We start from the raw sequence: 18,193 nt of genomic DNA on the forward strand, positions 1-18,193 counted from the left end.
AAAAAAAAAAAAAAAAAAAAAAAAAAGAAATATACGTATGTATACATAGAGAAAATTCCTTTTATTTCTCCAGTATATTTTATTTTATTATTTATTTTATTTATTTGAGACTGACTCTTGCTCTGTCACCCAGGCTGGAGTGCAGTGGCATGATCTCAGCTCACTGCAACCTCTGCCTCCCGGGTTCAAGCGATTCTCGCGTCTCAGCCTCCTGAGTAGCTGGGATTACAGGTGTCACCACGCCTGGCTAATTTTTGTATTTTAGTAGAGACAGTGTTTCACCATGTGGGCCAGGCTGGTCTCAAACTCCTGACCTCAAGTGATTCGCCTGCCTCGGCCTCCCAAAGTGCTGGGATTACAGGTGTGAGCCACCGCGTCTGGTCTATTTCTCCATTATATTATAGTTACATCATTATATTGATTCTTTTTTTAAAAAAATGTGTGCCCTGCTAGATTATATAATCCATGTATAATTTCACTTCAGGATAATCAAAGGATCCTTAAAAATAGGTGGTGTTACGAAATGGAGGCATGTCTGTGGGGTTCAGTGCGGGGCTAGTGGGCTGCCCACCTGTGGCCCCCGAGCTCGCAGCCAGCCTGTGCTGAGGGGCGCTGTCAGTCAGTGGGAAACACACACCGATTCTCAAGACTTAGTGTGGACAAAAAAATCTAGAATATCTCATTAATGTCTTTATATTGATTTCATATTGACTACACGTTGGAATGATCGTATTGTTGATACACGAGATTAAATCTGATCTGTGGATTAGTTTATCATCCATGGATCTACAGAGCTGTCATCTGTTCACTGACTGATCATCTGCCATCTCTCTACCTATCTACTGTCTATCATCTCTCCCTGATTATATTAAAAACCATGAGTTGAAGCAGATGCCTCTGCTTTCAGCCCCACTATTTGGCTGAGTCCTTTCCTGGCAGGGAGAAGCCCAGCATCTCTGTCTTCAGTGCATGATGCCCTGTGCACCTGCCCTCCTGGCCACCCTGACCAAAAACTGGACCCCGGCAGCCTAGGCCGGGTCCCTATCCCCAGTGAGGCAGAATGCTCTGCCCTGGGAAAAGGAGTACAGGAAAAGGCCATTAGCACACCAGGCTCTGAACACTCCCTGCCTATCCCCACCCCTTGCTCTGGGCTCCCTAGAAGGGATGGGGTTCCTACCCTTCTGCTCGCCATGAGTCAGGGCCACCGCAGCTCACGCTCCTCACCTGAGCCGCACAAGGGCACAGGTTTGCTTGGTTTGTGCTAACTACTAGAAAAGACATTTTACCACCCTCTCGCATAAACAGGATAGAGTAAAAAAACATTTTCCTGGCGTTGAAACCATCTGAAGGCTACCAGCTGTGACTCCTCTCCAAAACCTGCTTTGCAGACTATTCTCAGAGCCAAAATGATTGCTGATAGGAAATGGAGTGTTATTCTTGGGCTGTGCTTGTGACCCACCCCCCCATTCCTCCGAATATGCGATCCTCCTGGGACCTTGCTCTTGTACCTGCTGGGTCCGAGAGGGCACATCTGTCACTGCGGGCCCAGTGGAAATAGGGGATGCCCCAGCGGCCGTCCTTCCAGCAGAGGATGTGATGGGCAGCTGTCTTCACCATCCATCCCCTTGTGAGGCAGAGAGGAGCCCTGTGGTGGAGTGGGGCTTAAACGTGCCAGTCCAGCCCCATGGCATGGGAAGTCACAGGCCAGTCTCCAGAGCTGTTCCTTGTCTCCTTTAAGGCTCACAACCCTCTGGTCTCACCTGGCTTTGCAGAGGAGGAAGCCGGGCTTTAGAGGCCAAGCAAATCATCCAGGGATGCAGAGCTGGGAGGTGGCAGAGCCACCACGGAAACCAGAGTCCATGTGGTCCTGGAGTCTGCAGTGGGGAATCCTGGGGGCTGCGTTTGTGTCAAATCAGAGGAGAGGTGTGAGGCTGGCCCCAGATGCCCCCTCCCTCCCTGACACAGCTCCTCATGCGGAGTGTGGTGAGCAACCAAAACCAGTGGGTGGAGAGAAAGCTCAGGGTGAAAGGAAAAGCGCAAACTCCAGGAGGCAGAGGTGGCAGCTCTGTGTGAGGCCTGGTGGCTCTGGGGCCGTACGTGCTCAGCAGCGCCTCCCCAGAGTTCACAGGTGGGGTCTGCAGTGGGCCCAGGCTGACCAGCTCCACCAGGAAGGAGGAGCTCCCACTGTGGGGCGCTCACGCCCCTGCCCTTCTGCCCACGGCTGTTCCTGCCGGCTCCGGGGTTTCCTGGGGCAGGGCCTTTGGGGCCCAGGGTGGCCTCTGGGGAGAGTCTGATGAGGACAGCGAGTGCCTGCTGTGACACCTGGTGGCTGCCGCTCCGCAAGGAGCTCCTCTGTGAAGCCTGTTCCGCCTGATGGTCTGCCAGGAGTTGGAGGTCCCATCCACATTCATGAGGGTGCTCTGGAATCAAGCCAGGTTTATCAAGCCCACATGAAACCTGTTTATTTCTAAGCACATATGCATTCTAAAGCAATGACAAAACACACAGTTTTAGGAGAAAAACTCATTAATGCGTTCAATCCGGCCTCCTCTTCCCCTCCGTCTGGGAGCTGGGCGGCCTCTTTCGGGCAGGACCTCGCTGGACTTGCCGAGCTCGGATCCCAAAACCCAGGCCCTGCAACGTCTGCGCCAGGTGCCTCTGGCTGGGAGAAATGCACAGAATCACCAGTAACTTCGCGTCACCTCCTTTAAAAAAGAAAAACAACATGCAAGCTGGAAAGACCAGTGGCATCTGGAAGTGCCAACGTGCCGGCAACCAGGGCCCGAGAGGGGCAGCTGCAGAGAGGGCTGCCCGGCGCCCCAGCGGGAAAGTGGCCACGTCTGGCAGGCTCCTGGGATGCGGGGTCTTGGGAGGTGAGCAGCCGGTCACTAGCACCCGTCACCCGGGTCCGGGAGGTTCAGCAGCCGGTCACTAGCACCCCTCGCCCGGGTCCGGGAGGGTCAGCAGCCTGTCACTAGCACCCCTCGCCCGGGTCCGGGAGGGTCAGCAGCCGGTCACTAGCACCTGTCACCCAGGTCTGGGAGGGCCAGCAGCCAGTCAATAGCACCCCTCGCCTGGGGAAGCTGCAGGCCTTCTCACACTCCTGTGTCCCGGGAATCGGGAGGGAGGCGTGAAGTCAGCCCTACGGCGAGTGCGCTCGGCCCCCTGGGACTGCTTTTTCCAGAGCTCCCTCATGCCCACACCTGCTGCTCATGGCCCTGCGGCTCCCTCGGGCCCCACTGGGGCAGGGGCTGTGTGCCCAGGACTTCTCCTCCTGGGGAAATTCTGTCTTCCTTTTCTTCAGGACCCGTAGCAAGGGTTAAGTGGTACAGATGGAAACCAAAACCAACGGAGAAGGTAGGGAGAGCTAAGGGGAGGAAAAGTGCAGACCCCAGAGGCCAAGGCCGGGGCTCCCTGAGGGAACTGCTGGCTCTTGGGCACTGTGTGCCCTGTGGTGCCGCCCCTGAGATCACAGTGGGCTGTGCACCCAGCCTGGGTTGCCCCGTCTCTCGGTTGGGGCTGCAAGCTTTGGAATCCAAGAGTACCAGGTGGTCTCTTAGAGGTGGAATCCAAAAATATGATTCTGTGAACAGCCCCGTTATTCACCGTGTGGAGGAAGCCAGTTTGCCATGAGAGGGGGAAATACCCCACAATGAGAGACAGGGAGAGTGTCTGGAACATTCTAGCCTCCCTGGCTGAGTCCCGAGCAGCAGCGGCCCCTCCACCACCTCCAGGGTGACCCTCCCAGGAAGGACGAGCCCCTACTGTGGTGGCCACGTGCCCCTGCTGTCCTGCGGTGGCCATTTCTCAGGACAGGGCCTACAGGGCCTAGGGCCACCTCTGGGGGACTCTGCCTGGACCCTCAGCCAGGAAGCCCAGCCCTGCAGCAGCAATGCTTCCTTGGGTCCTCCCTTTCAACCGGTCTGGAGTCTGAGTTGGGGGAGGGGGCACTAACTGAGCTTCCCTGCAAACTGCAAAGCCCAGACCCAGTCACAGCTGGATGACTCTGCAGAGACCACCTGTGCCCCACCTGGCACTGATGCTTAATCTGCTGCATCCAGGCTTCTGGCATCTGCCCCCAAAAGACCCAAGGAACTTACAGCCTAAGCAGGTCCATACAGCTGGAGGGACCCACGCCACACACACAGCAGCAGCCTAGAGAGCCCTCAGCTGCGCTGGTGGACCCCCGGTGAAGACAGGGGCCAGGGCTGCCACCCTTGAGAAAAACTGAGCCCGACCAGGAGGCAAGTCACACACAGACCGAACAAGCAAGCAACCAGGCCGAGGTGAGACGGCGCAGGAGAATGACCACCGTGCCATGGGAGTGCCAGCTAGCCACAGTGAGGGCACAGGAGGTGCAGGGGGTACATGAGTGGCCCTCGAGGATGTGCAGGCCGGACGTGTGTGCATGTGTCCTGGGGCACGTGGTCCCCCATCCTGGGGGATTTGGGGGAAAACAGTTACCGAGGCAGTCCTGAAGGAGGTGGGTGAGCCTGCTGTTCCGGTATGGGACGTGGCTGCGGTGCTCCGACAAAGCCCCCAGGACGTCTGCCAGGGCCGCAAGGCTGCGGTTGATGCACGCTGTCTCCCTCAGGGCCGAGCCGGTCACCCCGGACACACCTGGGACAGGACAGGGACCGCCACGCACCATCACCATTTGCACCAAGAAAGAAAGCAGGAAAAGCAAAACCAGCTCCTTGGGAGGAGCAGCTTTCAGGCAGGTAGAGGGGAGGCCATGGACGGGACAGGCATTAGAACGAGAGTCTTTCATGGCTCTGCTCACAGCTCAAAGCGAGCTCCTGCTGGGAACTCAGGTTTTCTCTTCCCAGAGGGCCAGTGTGAGGAACACGACTCTCGGGTTGCCGGGGTAAGAGAACCAATCCCTGAGAATGTAATGGGGGTTTGGAACTCATCTGTGGAGGGGGAAACGCCCGGCCCGCCCAGAGCTTCCCAGGCTGCCTGGCTGCACACCCAGCTCCATCAGATCATAGGCTTCTGCAGCATCCACTCCCCAGGGAAATGCCTGCCCCTGCTCACCAATGCACTCGCTGCCCGCCAAGTCCACCAGCTGCAGCCGGGCCTGCACCTGCTCTGCACGCCCTGCGGGGTCCCCAGGAACCGGCTGTGGAGCTGAGGCCCCTTGAGAAGTTCTGCGGCTCCTTCCTGCCCTTCCTGCCTCTGTTTGTTCCCTGGGGAGGGTGGCACTGCAGGCTTGGTCTGCTGCAAGGGGAGCGACGAGGAGGAAAACAGTTGCATGAAGCCATGAGGCTGTGCTTCGCCTCGGTCAGGGCTGAGAAGCTTCTGAACTGCACCCTCCCGCCCACACCTCCCACCCAGTAAGAAGTGGGATTTCAGCAGAGGTCCAGGGGATAGTGGCTTCTCGAGGGGAAAACACAGCAAGTTAGAAAGCAGCTTTCTTCACTGTGGAAGGTTGAACTAATGCCTCATTGGCCCAAAGGAAATCAAATAATGCTTCTTAGAAAGACTTGATAATGATGTTAATTAAAATCCCACTCAGAAAATCTATGAGCCCTTTTAGAAATAAATTCTACAATCTGTTTGATAATCTTCCACACAAATCCTAACAAAAGCGCTCTTCATTTAAATGCAAATGTCTTTGTATTGTGTTATTCCTACACAAACTTCTTGGGGTTTTTTAAAAAGCAAAATAACATTTACTCACTGTGCAAAACATAGAAAGTACATACAGTTTTTTTTTAAGGACATGAAATCCAGTCTTATTCCCACCACCAAGGGCAGCCATGCCTCCCCTGTATCGGGAGTATTTTTGGCAGAGATTGTTGGTGCTCTCTAAACATCAGGCGCCTGTGCCTTGCCAGCCCCCTGGGGGTACAAGGCCCTGTGCCCAGCTGTGGCCTGCTCTGGGCTGCCAGGGGCTACTGTCAGCACATCCCCATCACCTCTCCTTCCATTGCCTGAGCAACCTTGGAGGTCACATGTTTCAAGTGCCACAGTGGCAAGACGGATGGGGAACGTTCAGCCACACTGGCCCTCGATACGAGTGAGAAATGGCCTTTCCCGTGTCAACCCACTGAGACCAGGTTTCAACGGGACTACAGTCTCATGTTCCGGCCCCAGACCCGTGGCTCTCCAGGTGTGGTCCCCGGAGCCGTGCTCTTGCAGAAACACACATTTGGGGTCCAGTCCCAGTCCTGCTGAACCTGACCACGGGTGGTGTCTGCTATTTGTTCCCACCACCTGCTGCAGGGGATTGGATGCAGCTCAAGTTTGAGAGCTACAGCCCAGGCTTCACAGGCCTGTGTGTTCTTTCTGATACATTACATAACTGGAACCACTTTATCTACTGCATAGTTTGTTATTTTGGTTTTAAACTGAAACTACACTCATTGTTTCTTCCATGACAAATGCATGTACTCCAAGGTGTATTGTGCCCTGCTTTTCTCTCTGTGTTATACTTTATTTAGCAGAGTGTTTTCCTCCCTCCCATTCTCACTTTTTCTTCTCAGCCTGTGATCCCAGTGGCCTTTTCAGTTTGGGATGCAGATAGTGAAAAAGTATGGCTGGTATTCCCATGCTGGGTCCTGTGAAAGGCCTTGGATACTGCAGGCACGCTGATTTTTCTTCTTCTTCTTTTTTTGACAGAGTTTTTGCTCTGTTGCCCAGGCTGGAGTGCAATGGCACAATCTCGGCTCACTGCAACCTCTGCCTCCTGGGTTCAAGCAATTCTCCTGCCTCAGCCTCCTGAGTCACTGGGATTACAGGTGTGTACCACCATGCTCAGCTAATTTTTGTATTTTTAGTAGAGACAGGGTTTCACCATGTTGGCCAGGTTGGTCTCGAACTCTTGACCTCAGGTGATCCACCCACCTCAGTCTCCCAAAGTGCTGGAATTACAGGCGTGAGCCACTACGCCCGGCCTGATTTTTTTTTTTCTCCTTAAGTGGGTTTTTCTATTACTTGCCACTGACCAAGCACAAATGCTGACTTACCAGTACTATCAGAGCAGGCAGCTGTTGTTAGAGTCACCGTAATTATCAGGTGAGACCTGGAGGAATCCGCATGCACCAGGGTGGGGTGCTTTGCTCTGAGCTGCAGACCTCCACGAACGAGCTCCATAAGTTTTGAGGCACTGCCAACAGCCCTGCAGACAAGGCAAGCAGTGGGGAACACAGTGCGGGTGGGCCCCCTTACCCAAGGTGACTTCCAAGCCTCCTCGGCTCCTCTCACATGAGCCACACATGCCAATGGGGGACTAAAGCCAGTCCTGGGCACAACAAAACATGGTAAAGCAAACTTTTTCCTTTCGAGGCCTAACCAACCTATAGCATCTCTAATCGCTAACCCTGAAATAATGGACTGCTTCTGAACAAAATCAGAGGTTGCTAACCTTTTCAACATCAACTATTCCTTTATTTATTAGAGCTTCCAGGGACCATGTTTTAAAAGTATTTTGTGTATCAAATGTGATTTATGAAATAAAGGTTTAACCCACTTCCCCATGTTAGTGGATGAGATATGACTGCTAATCAGAGCTCTTAATCAGCAGGAGATGACATTTCCATCACAACTGTCAGTCAAAGGCTCAAATTTCAGGTGACTTTGTGTGACCGTATCAGGGTTGCATGGATGATTTCCTTCAGCTCTCTGAAATATTCGGCATGGCTGGCGGGCCCTTCCCTTGCTGCCTCCGGGGCCCAGGATGGGCAGCCTCTCCGGGCCCTCACTCATGGGGAGGGTTCCCTCTGTCACCTCCCAGCTGCACCCCCACTGGGGCAAACCCAGCACATGCACGTGGATTTGAAAATAGGGAACTTTGAGGAAAATACTTAATATGGGGGATCCTCACTTTTATAAGAGGATTCATTACGTATTCTATGAAATACTGATATTTACAAATGTGGGTAAGTTCATCTCTCCTAGTCTGAGTGGGGTGGGCAAGTTCTTTCACCTCTGCAAGCCTGCTTCCTCATCTGTGGGATGGGATGGCGCCCATCCAAGGTGCTCTTATGAAGATTTTTTCAAAGCTACGTTTAATTTTGATTGTAAAATATTTTGTTGTTTTTTTTTTTACTTTTATCTCTAACAGCTTTAAGATATTAATAACGTATGAAAATGGTATATGTTTAAAGTATACACCTTGATATTTTGATATGTGAATACATTGTGAAATCATCACCTATTCCAGCTAATTAACAAACATATCATAGCCACCTTTAAAGAAAGATCTTTGTTTTTTTTTTTTTTTTTTTTGAGACGGAGTCTCGCTCTGTCGCCCAGGCTGGAGTGCAGTGGCCGGATCTCAGCTCACTGCAAGCTCCACCTCCCGGGTTTACGCCATTCTCCTGCCTCAGCCTCCCGAGTAGCTGGGACTACAGGCGCCCGCCACCTCGCCTGGCTAGGTTTTGTATTTTTTTAGTAGAGACGGGGTTTCACCATGTTAGCCAGGATGGTCTCGATCTCCTGACCTCGTGATCTGCCCGTCTCGGCCTCCCAAAGTGCTGGGATTACAGGCTTGAGCCACCGCGCCCAGCTAAGAAAGATCATTCTTACAGCAAATTGACAGTTGTGCAACACATACGAAGCATGAAAACACACAAGGAACCATTCAGTGACAAGGAGCACTGATTGGGCCACCGCGGCCGATTCTCCTTGGGATCCTTGGGCATGGGGAGCTCATTTAGAGACGTCCAGCCTCCTGACCACGGGGCAGGTGCCATTCTCACTCAGAGGCCAGCAGCACAGGGCAGGTGCAGTACTCACTCAGAGGCCAGCAGCGCAACCTCTGTTCGTCCATCCTTGGCTGTCATCACCTCACGCTTGACCCCCGACACTGCTGCAACAGTGTCTTTGGCCAGAAGGTCAAAAATGTCATTATTGTAAACTTCCACTATGGAGACTTCAACCTTTGGGCTTCTTGAGGGATTTTCCGAAATGAGCCTGCGGGAAGACACACAAGAGAAACTTACATAAAGTCTCACAGAGTGATTTTCAGTGTAAGCTAATCACAGCTCCAGACGCCCTAGAGGATGCTCAGTAAGACTGCTGGGGTCCGAGCAGAGGGCTGCATGTTACTCACCCCAAGATGACTCGGGGAAAGGGGGTGTGCCATTTAGGTTGTAGGGTGAATACATGTCTTGGGAGCAGTTATTTTATCAGAGTTATATTTAAACCAACAGCTTTGCAACCAGAACACTGAGGATTCTAAATACACAGGGCAAAGAAGCCTGAATATCACATAGCTGTGGTCTAGAAATTACCATGCCCCACTGATCGATCACTGCAGACACCCAAGGCAAGGTGCAAGGATGTTCGGGCCTCTAGCACTTCTCGAGTGATGGGGTTTGCTTATTTTAAAACTTTTCCACTTCAGGGAAGCTTGAGTCTAGAGTTCTTTATTCCAGTTCCACTTATGCCTTCCAACTGCAACTTTCCTGCAAGCAAGATCCATCAAACCAACTCTGGCTCTTTAAAAAACAGCTGCACAGCTGGGCGCGGTGGCTCACGCCTGTAATCCCAGCACTTCAGGAGGCCGAGGTGGGTGGATCATGAGTCAAGAGATCAAGACTATCATAGCCAAGCTGGTGAAACCCCATCTCTGCTAAAAATACAAAACTTAGCTAGGCGTGGTGGTGTGTGCCTGTAGTCCCAACTACTTGGGCGGCTGAGGCAGGAGAATCGCTTGAACCTGGGAGGTGCAGGTTGCAGTGAGCTGAGATCACGCCATTGCACTCCAGCCTGGTGACAGAGCGAGACTCCGTCTCAAAAAACAAAAGCAGCTGCATATCTTAGTTTGCTCCATGTTTTAAAGAACTATGTGCTGACTGTAGGAATGTTTTTAAATAAAGATACTAGAGCGAGAGAGAAAACTGTAATCCCACAACAAGAAAAAGGTTGAGTGCTAACCCTGGATTCCCTCCCTTCCTCTCTCCTCCCTCTGGCTTTCTGGTTTGTCTCTGACAAAACTCCCCTTCCAACCTTGTCACCAAATAACAAAGGCCTCTTTCTGTCTGCTGGAGGTGGCTGCCTCTCTACCACGTGCAAGGTGATGTCAATCCGATGGTGAGCATTGTGCTTTTCTTGTTCCTAAGGCTATTCTGAGAACTGGGCGGGAAGTCCCGAGTGACAGGGTGCTATCTGTACTCAAGGTAAAATCCAGCCGGGATGTTTCCCACCCAGGCGCTGCCAGGCTGAGTTTTTCATCCAGATCTAGAGGAGTTTTGTCTTCTAATGATAAACAGTAAAGAAAATGATGAAGACTAAAATGAAAGAGAAAGTAAGTAAAACTCTTAAGGTAAAAATCATTATTGACAAAGCATCAAGATTTGAATTAGATAGGTTCAGCACTGGGGTTAGGTGAGAACACTTTAAGAAGAGTGTGTGCAACAGTGAAAAATGAAGTTAGCTACAGATTTTATTTTACTTTATATTTATTTATTTTTTTGAGACAGAGTCTCGCTCTGTCACCCAGGCTGAAATGCAGAGGCACATTCTTGGCTCACTGCAACCTCTGCCACCCAGGTTCAATTGATTCTCCTGCATCAACCTCCTGAGTAGCTGAGATTACAGGTGCCTGCCACCATGCCCAGCTAGTTTTTGTATTTTTAGTAGAGACAGGGTTTCGCCATGTTGGCCAGGCTGGTCTCGAACTCCTGGCCTCAGGTGATCCACCCGCCTAAGTCTCCCAAAGTTATGGGATTACAGGTGTGAGCCACTGTGCCCAGCCTACAGGTTTTACATTCTCCTCCTCTCCACACGTTAGGCAAAAATGCACCACATAGCCAGAAACTTAACCTCCACACTTGGGCCCATCCTTTATGTGACAGTTTGTTCTTTGAGTGTCGCAAAACCTAAGTCAGAAATTTCTCAATTACATAATACCGAGGAGTTAATTTGAGAGATTTCCCACAAGTAATTATTGGGCTGTTGACTAGATTCTAGGGACAATGGTGAAAACCACAAGCTTCAGTCTTAGCCTTTAAGCAGCAAAGTGTTGAGAAGGAGACACACAGGTAAAGGACTCCAGGTCCTGCGATGAATGGGTGTGATTCAAATGCACGCAGCTTCCCTGACTCTCTGGGGTGGGGAGGGCGGGGCCGTGCTTTGTCTCTGCCATCTTTTCCTGCCCATTTCCTACTGGGTCATAATTACCCGTTTCCACTCTAGACTTTTTAAAAGCAGAAAATTGATCACATGCACTTTTGGATTCCTTGTGCCTCTGACGGTGCCTAGCAGGTAGAGAAACATCACACACTCCTGTTGATAAGGATGACAGTGGAGACCAGTCGGGAAGGAGGTGGTGTTGGTGTCAACTACCAGGTTTAGAAGGAAGGAGAGGGGCGTGCAGAGCCAAGGAATCCAGGCAGTAGCATTTTATTTACTTTAAAACAACAGGAAATGGCTTCTCTGGTGCCTTCAGCAATCTAGGAGTAGTGGTTTTCAGGGTCAAGGGTTCCTGTAACTATCTCCGACATCAACACTGATGTCACTGTGGTTGTGTATCATTTTGGGCAGAGCGCCCTTTGCAAGTTGAGTCATGAACACCCAAGCTCACCCCCAGCCCTGGCGCAGCGCACCCCTCCCCAGATGTGGATGTGATGAGGGAGGACACCGTCCGTGTCTGCTCGGATTCTCGTTTCTGCAAACGAGGAAAGTGAGGTATCGGGAGAGTAGGGCCTTGCCCGGGGCCACTCACTTGGAAGAGCAGAGATTCGGAGACTCAGACTGAGGGATTCCAGTGCCGCAAATCACTGTGCCCTGGAGGGAGACGCACAGCACCCGAGACTCAGAACAGCAAAACGGAAAAACCATTTTGGAAACGAGGTGACTGAAACGCTTGCCAATAATGCGATGGGCCCATTGGTAACGCTGATCATTCGGTTTCTGGAGAGGCCCAGCCGACTGGCCATCGTCCTGATGGATCTTCCCCAACATTTTTAGGCAGCGAACAGCCCTTCCCAGCGCTCCCTCAGCGCAGTTCCCGCCCCGGCAGCGCTGCTCCCGCTCCCCGCCCAACCACCCCTGCCAAGCGCCGCTCCCCGCCCCCTCTGCAGCCCTTCTGCTATCTTGGATAGCCTCCGTAGGTAAATTCCAGACGCCGGAAATGCAGCCTGGAATGTATGACACCTGCTCTCACTGGCTGTGCATCCTGCCCTCTAAGCCCAGCTTGAGGGTGGAAATGGCCTTGGAAGCAAGACGCAGCTCAGGCTGGGAACACTAGGAAGCCCACCTCTGGGACGTGCTGCCTGCCCACATCAACCTCCTTCCACCAGGGTGTCCCTCTCTCACAGGTGAGAAGGATCTCCATCTGTTGGGGGGCGGTCTGGGAACCCCCACCATTCTCTCCCTCTTCCTACCTCAGTTCCCCCAGTGCTCTTGCCTGAGCCTTTGTTTCTGGAACTTAAGAGTTTGCTTAGCAGAAAGGAAAAATTGACTGGTCGAATATTTAATGACATGCACCAAACCCATGTAAGCTCAAACTCCTGACTCGTTATCCCCCTGCCTTGGCCTCCAAAGTGCTGGTGTGTCCGGATTGTGCGGTTCTTGGTCCTCACTGACTTAAAAAATGAAGCTGCGGACCCCTAGCGGTGGTGTGTTTACCAGTTCCTTAAAAGTGGTGTGTCTGGAGTTTGTTCCTTCTGACAGTTCGGACGTGTTTGGCGTTTCTTCCTTCGGTGGTGTGCGTCGGTCTCACTGGCTCAGGAGTGAAGCTGCAGACCTTCGCGTGCAGTGGTGACAGCTCATAAAGGCAGCGTGGACCAAGACAGTGAGCAAAGATATATTGTAAAGAACAAAAGAATAAAGCTTCCACAGTGTGCAAAGGGACCTGAGCGGGTTGCCACTTGGCCATAGGCAATAGTCTCACCGCTTGGCGGTACTCTGTATTTAGCTAACCTAGTGCAGACTTGGAGAACTTTTCTGTCTAGCATTCTGTGTCTAGCTAAAGGATTGTAAATGCACCAATCAGCACCCTGTGTCTAGCTTAGGGCTTGTAAATACACCAATCAATACTCTGTGTCTAGCTCAAGGTTTGTAAATACACGAATCAGTACTCTGTATCTAGCTAACCTAGTGGGGACTTTGAGAACTTTTTTGTCTAGCACTCTGTGTCTAGCTACAGGATTGTAAATGCACCAATCAGCACTCTGTGTCTAGCTACGGGATTGTAAACGCACCAATCAGCACTCTGTCAAAATGGACCAATCAGTTCTCTGTAAAATGGACCAATCAGCAGGATGTGGGTGGGGTCAGATAAGGGAATAAAAGCAGGCTGCTGGAGCCAGTAGTGGCAACCCACTCGGGTCCCCTTCCACACTGTGCAAGCTTTGTTCTTTCGCTCTTTATAATAAATCTTGCTGCTGCTCACTCTTTGGGTCCATGCTGCCTTTATGAGCTGTAACACTCACCAGGAAGGTCTGCAGTTTCACTCCTGAAGCCAGTGAGACCACGAACCCACTGGTAAGAACAAACAACTCCAGATGCACTGCCTTTAAGAGCTGTAACACCCACTGCGAAGGTCTGCAGCTTCACTCCTGACAGTAAGACCACAAACCCACCAGAAGGAAGAAACTGCGGACACATCTGAAGGAACAAACTCCGGATACACCATCTTTAAGAACTGTAACACCGCGAGGGTTCACGGCTTCATTCTTGAAGTCAGCGAGACCAAGAACCCACCAATTCTGGACACACTGGGATTACAGGTGTGAGCCACCGCACCCAGCTGCTGAAACGACTTTTTACTATTTTTTTTTCTAGGACTAATTTTGTTGGTGAAATCATGACACGGGCAGTGGGTCTCTTTCGAGAATGTGCTAAAGGGTCGGGAGCATCTTCGCAGGCCATGTTGGCTGGACTCCTAAAGAGAAGCGGATGCATACACTCCTGATGGCGGCAGGAGGAAGGGCGATGGAAGAATGGGAGGTTTCCCTCTGTGTTTCCCATTCCAGGACAGAAAACCTCCATCCCCCACCATCCCCCACCTCCACCCCTACCTAAGGAACGCTCTAACTTGGGATCTCTTTCAAGAAGTTTTGTCTTAGCCAGGCACGGTGACTCATGCCTATAATCCCAGCACTTTGGGAGGCCGAGGCGAGTGGATCACCTAAGGTCAGGAGTTTGAGACCAGCATGGCCAACATGACGAAACCCCATCTCTACTAAAAATACAAAAATTAGCTGGGCATGGTGGGGCACACCTGTGATCCCAGCTACTGGGGAGGCTGAGGAGGGACAATCGCTTGAACCCAGGAGGCAGAGGTTGTAGTGAGCCGAGATCACACCATTGCACTCCAGCCTGGGTGACAAAGCAAGACCTTGTCTCTAGAAAAATTAAAGACTCAAAAAAGTTTTGTCTTAATGATAGACTCTGAACATAATTTCATCACAGGAATTGGTAGCAATAATGCCCAGAAGTATGGAAGCGCTTGGTAGTGTTGAATGTATCTGATGAGGTTATGGGATTTGACCACCTTCTTCAAGTGGTAATAATTTTTGCTGTGTGATAACTAAGGTGCTGACTGCCTGGCTTCCCTGCCGTATTTCTCTGCCCCACTCATCACCATCAGCAGTACCTGAAGAGCTCCTCAGCTGTTCTAGGGATAATTCCTAAGTCACTCTGTGGGTCAAGCGGCAGCACAGGGCCGTCGTCTGAATGGGGTCCCAACATGGTATAGCTCTTCCCGCTGCCCGTCTGTCCATACGCCATAACACAAACATTGTACCTAAAATTCAGAGCAGATTCAGTCCAGCAAAACACACGTAGGGCTGGTGCCAAGAAGATTCCAGGAAAAATTTTCACTTGTCTGAGAAACTAAATTTCATTCCCTATTCCCCTGTTACTCCATTTCTTATAAATTACGTTTTCATTTAACCACAACTATTTTTTTTTTTGCATAATCCATCCTGGTTGCTATCTTGTTGTACAATATTGGATTAAACATTATTTGCACTGACACACACACACAGCGTGGGTTCATCCCTCCCTGTTTCTCCTGGGCATTTCCATCTCTCCGTTCTCCAGTTCAGCATTCACACAGGCATTCTGGACACACACACACAGCGTGGGTTCATCCCTCCCCGTTCTCCAGTTCAGCATTCACACAAGGATTCTGGCCTTAGCAAGGCCTTCCTAAATCCGCACACCTTCACTGTAACTATCTTTTTTTTTTTTTTCTTGAGACGGATTCTTGCTCTGTTACCCAGGCTAGAGTGCAATGGCTCGATTTTGGCTCACTGCAACCTCTGCCTCATGGGTTCAAGCGATTCTCCTGCCTTAGCCTCCCGAGTAGCTGAGATCAGCCCAGCTAATTTTTGTATTTTTAGTAGAGACAGAGTTTCGCCATGTTGGCCAGGCTGGTCTCAAACTCCTGGACTCAAGGGATCCTCCTGCTTTAGCCTCCTAAAGTGCTGGGATTACAAGCATGAGCCATTTTTGTATACGTTTTCATACAAAAACTATTTTTGTACTTTGTCATTGGAAGGGACTTTGAGGTGTTCATGTCCACAGTCAATCCACATGTGTTGAGGTCCTCTCTGTGACAGTAGCACCTGCTGCCTCTTGGCCCCAAGACCCTCGATTAGCTGACTGCAGCTTATTTCAGAGAAGATAAGAACTACCAACAGATCCCCACATTTCCTTCCAGTTGTGCTGTTTAGCCCAAAGTATGAATGGGAGGATCGGAAACATTTGGAAGACTATTTAAAATAAGTATGATAGAAAATCATCTTCTCAGTCATGATGTTGAAGATGTTCGTGGTTGTAAAGCTGTGGGTTCACCTGGCCTGATGCTAAGTGGGTTCATGCCTCAGAGCAGGATCTCCAGCCCTGACCCCCTCGTCCAAGTCACCTGGGGACGTTCAGCAAGTGCTGCACTCAGAAATTCTGACTTAACTGGTCAACTGTGACTCCGATTTATCCATACCGGTTTAACGTGGTGTATCCACCACAAGTCAAACAAATAAAGGTTGTTGTTTTGATAAAATGATTGCGAGACAGTGTTCTCATTGACTGACATCTAAATCGCCCCTAGAACAGGATAGGAAAAGCAGCAGAGCCCAGTCCTGGGGCTGACCATTCGAGTCACTAGGGTTGACTGTTATATTCCAGCCACAAGAGCCTGGAAACCACATGCTCCCGCCAAACTGATCAGGCCGTTACCATCCTGTGAGTTTTCCTTCCAGGATTAAAAAGTCTCAAGGCATGCATAACAAAACCCCATTATAGGCTATGTCTCTTCTGGCTTCCCTGAATTCATTTACATGCATTTCTTTGTGTGGGGAGTATCTTTGACCACAACAGATAAATGGGTTCTTAAAGGGGTCTTTCAACCATTTAAGAATGTAGAGTAAAAGGAAACTTCCTGAAGAAGGAAGCTGTAAACCAGAAATACAATTCTAAGGACCCCCAGCCATCTGAATGGACTTCCTCCTCAGCCAGGGCACTCTAAAATTTTACCTTAGAGTCTGGTTCAGGCCATGACAGGAAGTGGGGGCCGGACAGGCTTCATGATATCCTCCAGCGTGAACATCGACACAGACCTTACATCTGATAAGAAACATCTACAATCTGTTCTCTCTGAAGCTGCCACATGAAAGCTTCCTCTGCAAATAAGAACTTTAGCCTCCATAATCCTTTACCTTAACCCAGACATTCCAGAGCCAATGTATTTCTTAAATGAACTGCATTGAAGTCTCATGTCTCCCTGAAATGTATAAAACCAAACTGTGCCCAACCACCTTCGGCACATGTTCTCAGGACCTCCTGGGCTGTGTCCTGGGCCACGGTCACTCATATTTGGCTCAGGATAAATCTCTCCCAATATTTTACAGAGTTTGACTCTTTTTGCTGACAAGACTCAGAACTTAAACTAACTCCATCTGTTTCGCGTTATCCTGGAAAGGCAGTTCTGGCAGTGATCACTGTGACCACGATGTCTTTTTTATTTCTGGAATCTGCTTACTTAAAAGATGCCTATTTAAAAGGAGACTCCCCTATCATTTTCAAAACCATTTCTTCAGATGGGTATAAAAATTCCAACCTTCTGGAGGAAGAGTTGAAGCAGCAACTGCATCATGATTGGCAGAGCGGCCCTGTGTGCGTGCGCGGTCAGAGGCAGGAGCTTCCTGAGTTGACCTCCTCCTCAGATCATGCGCCTTTGGGGCGCGCAGCACACTGTGTAATTACAGTTTCCAGGTCCTTGAGGTTCCCTGCGGTTGGCTGTGCAGAAGCCTTTGCTGGACAAATGCAAGTAAGTCTTCGTCAGGAACTTGATGTGCATTTCTGCCAGAAAACTGAGATTCTTCAAAATGCCCCGGAGTGGAAAGTATGGGCTTAAGGTGTCTCCATTAAGTAAAAAAATATTCTTCATTCCTAAATTACGACCCGCTGCCTTTGACATCAGTGGTTGTATATTGCAAGAATAGAAGGCTGATTCCCAAAGGGAAAAGTCCCTAAATCTGATGTTAACATTCCTTACAGATTTTTTTTAAAATTCTGAAATATAAAAGAATCCCAGAGAGAATGGCGGCTGCATTCACAGGCTTAAGCCCACATACAATGTAACTAAAATGGAGTTTGGAATCCCAGGTGGATATACTCATTTAACAAGCATTCTCCAAATCATTCTCACTGCTTTTCCCAGGGTGTGGAGATAGTCTCCATGGATGCAAGCGGAGTCCACGCCAGGTGACCCACGGACATGCTCTGCAGTGCTGTAAAATGCTCAGACTCTAATGCGACATTCTCACTCCACAGCACAATGAAGCTTCTTTATATTCAAATGTAACTATGATAACTGGCCTTCAAAGTATTTTCACTCACCCATCCAAGAGAGACGTGAGTAGGGGGCACACATCTCCAAAGACCACCCTCTGAGACTCTGCTGGACCATAAACCCTGAGAGACAAAGGGAAAATACTGCATTAATAGAAGAAGCAGAAAGCTACTATAGCATATGCAGACTCAGAAACCTGGGAACACAATGCCCCCATGGACTTCCCATCCCCTCAACACCATTGGAATTCTTCAACAAAAGATTAATCTGTGTTATTTTTCAAGATAATAGAGGTTAAGAGTAAAGATACTACTTTCTGCTATGAAAATGTAATAAGCATAAATGAAGTGACAAATGCTTGCAAGATAGGAGGGAAGGAAAGGGAGGGGAGGGGAGAGGAGGAGGAGAAAGGAGAGGGGAGGAGAAATCGGGGGGAGGGGA

At 50.2% G+C, this 18,193-nt stretch overlaps 1 protein-coding gene across 6 annotated transcripts in view; it reads right to left on the reverse strand.

Moving 5' to 3' along the window:
- Positions 1-511: 511 nt before the first annotated feature.
- The window catches only part of KIF25 (kinesin family member 25), a 69,756-nt gene continuing 52,074 nt past the window's right edge, over positions 512-18,193 (reverse strand). For 2 of the 6 annotated variants that reach the window (XM_017895108.1, XM_017895099.1), the window contains 7 exons: positions 17,800-17,874; positions 14,552-14,701; positions 8,743-8,919; positions 6,972-7,123; positions 5,038-5,220; positions 4,465-4,620; positions 514-2,420 (listed from right to left, as the gene is read on the reverse strand). In XM_017895108.1, coding sequence (XP_017750597.1) covers positions 1,789-2,420; positions 4,465-4,620; positions 5,038-5,220; positions 6,972-7,123; positions 8,743-8,919; positions 14,552-14,701; positions 17,800-17,874 — 1,525 coding nt within the window. In that variant the 3' untranslated portion in view covers positions 514-1,788. Of the gene's footprint in view, positions 2,421-2,440; positions 2,706-4,464; positions 4,621-5,037; positions 5,221-6,971; positions 7,124-8,742; positions 8,920-14,551; positions 14,702-17,799; positions 17,875-18,193 lie in introns of those variants that run through there. The other 4 variants (XM_017895120.1, XM_017895104.1, XM_017895128.1 and 1 more) reach the window with 4 other exon arrangements.

This window comes from Rhinopithecus bieti, unplaced genomic scaffold (assembly GCF_001698545.2).
Source record: "Rhinopithecus bieti isolate Rb0 unplaced genomic scaffold, ASM169854v2 scaffold_1017, whole genome shotgun sequence".
Lineage (NCBI taxonomy): Eukaryota > Metazoa > Chordata > Mammalia > Primates > Cercopithecidae > Rhinopithecus > Rhinopithecus bieti.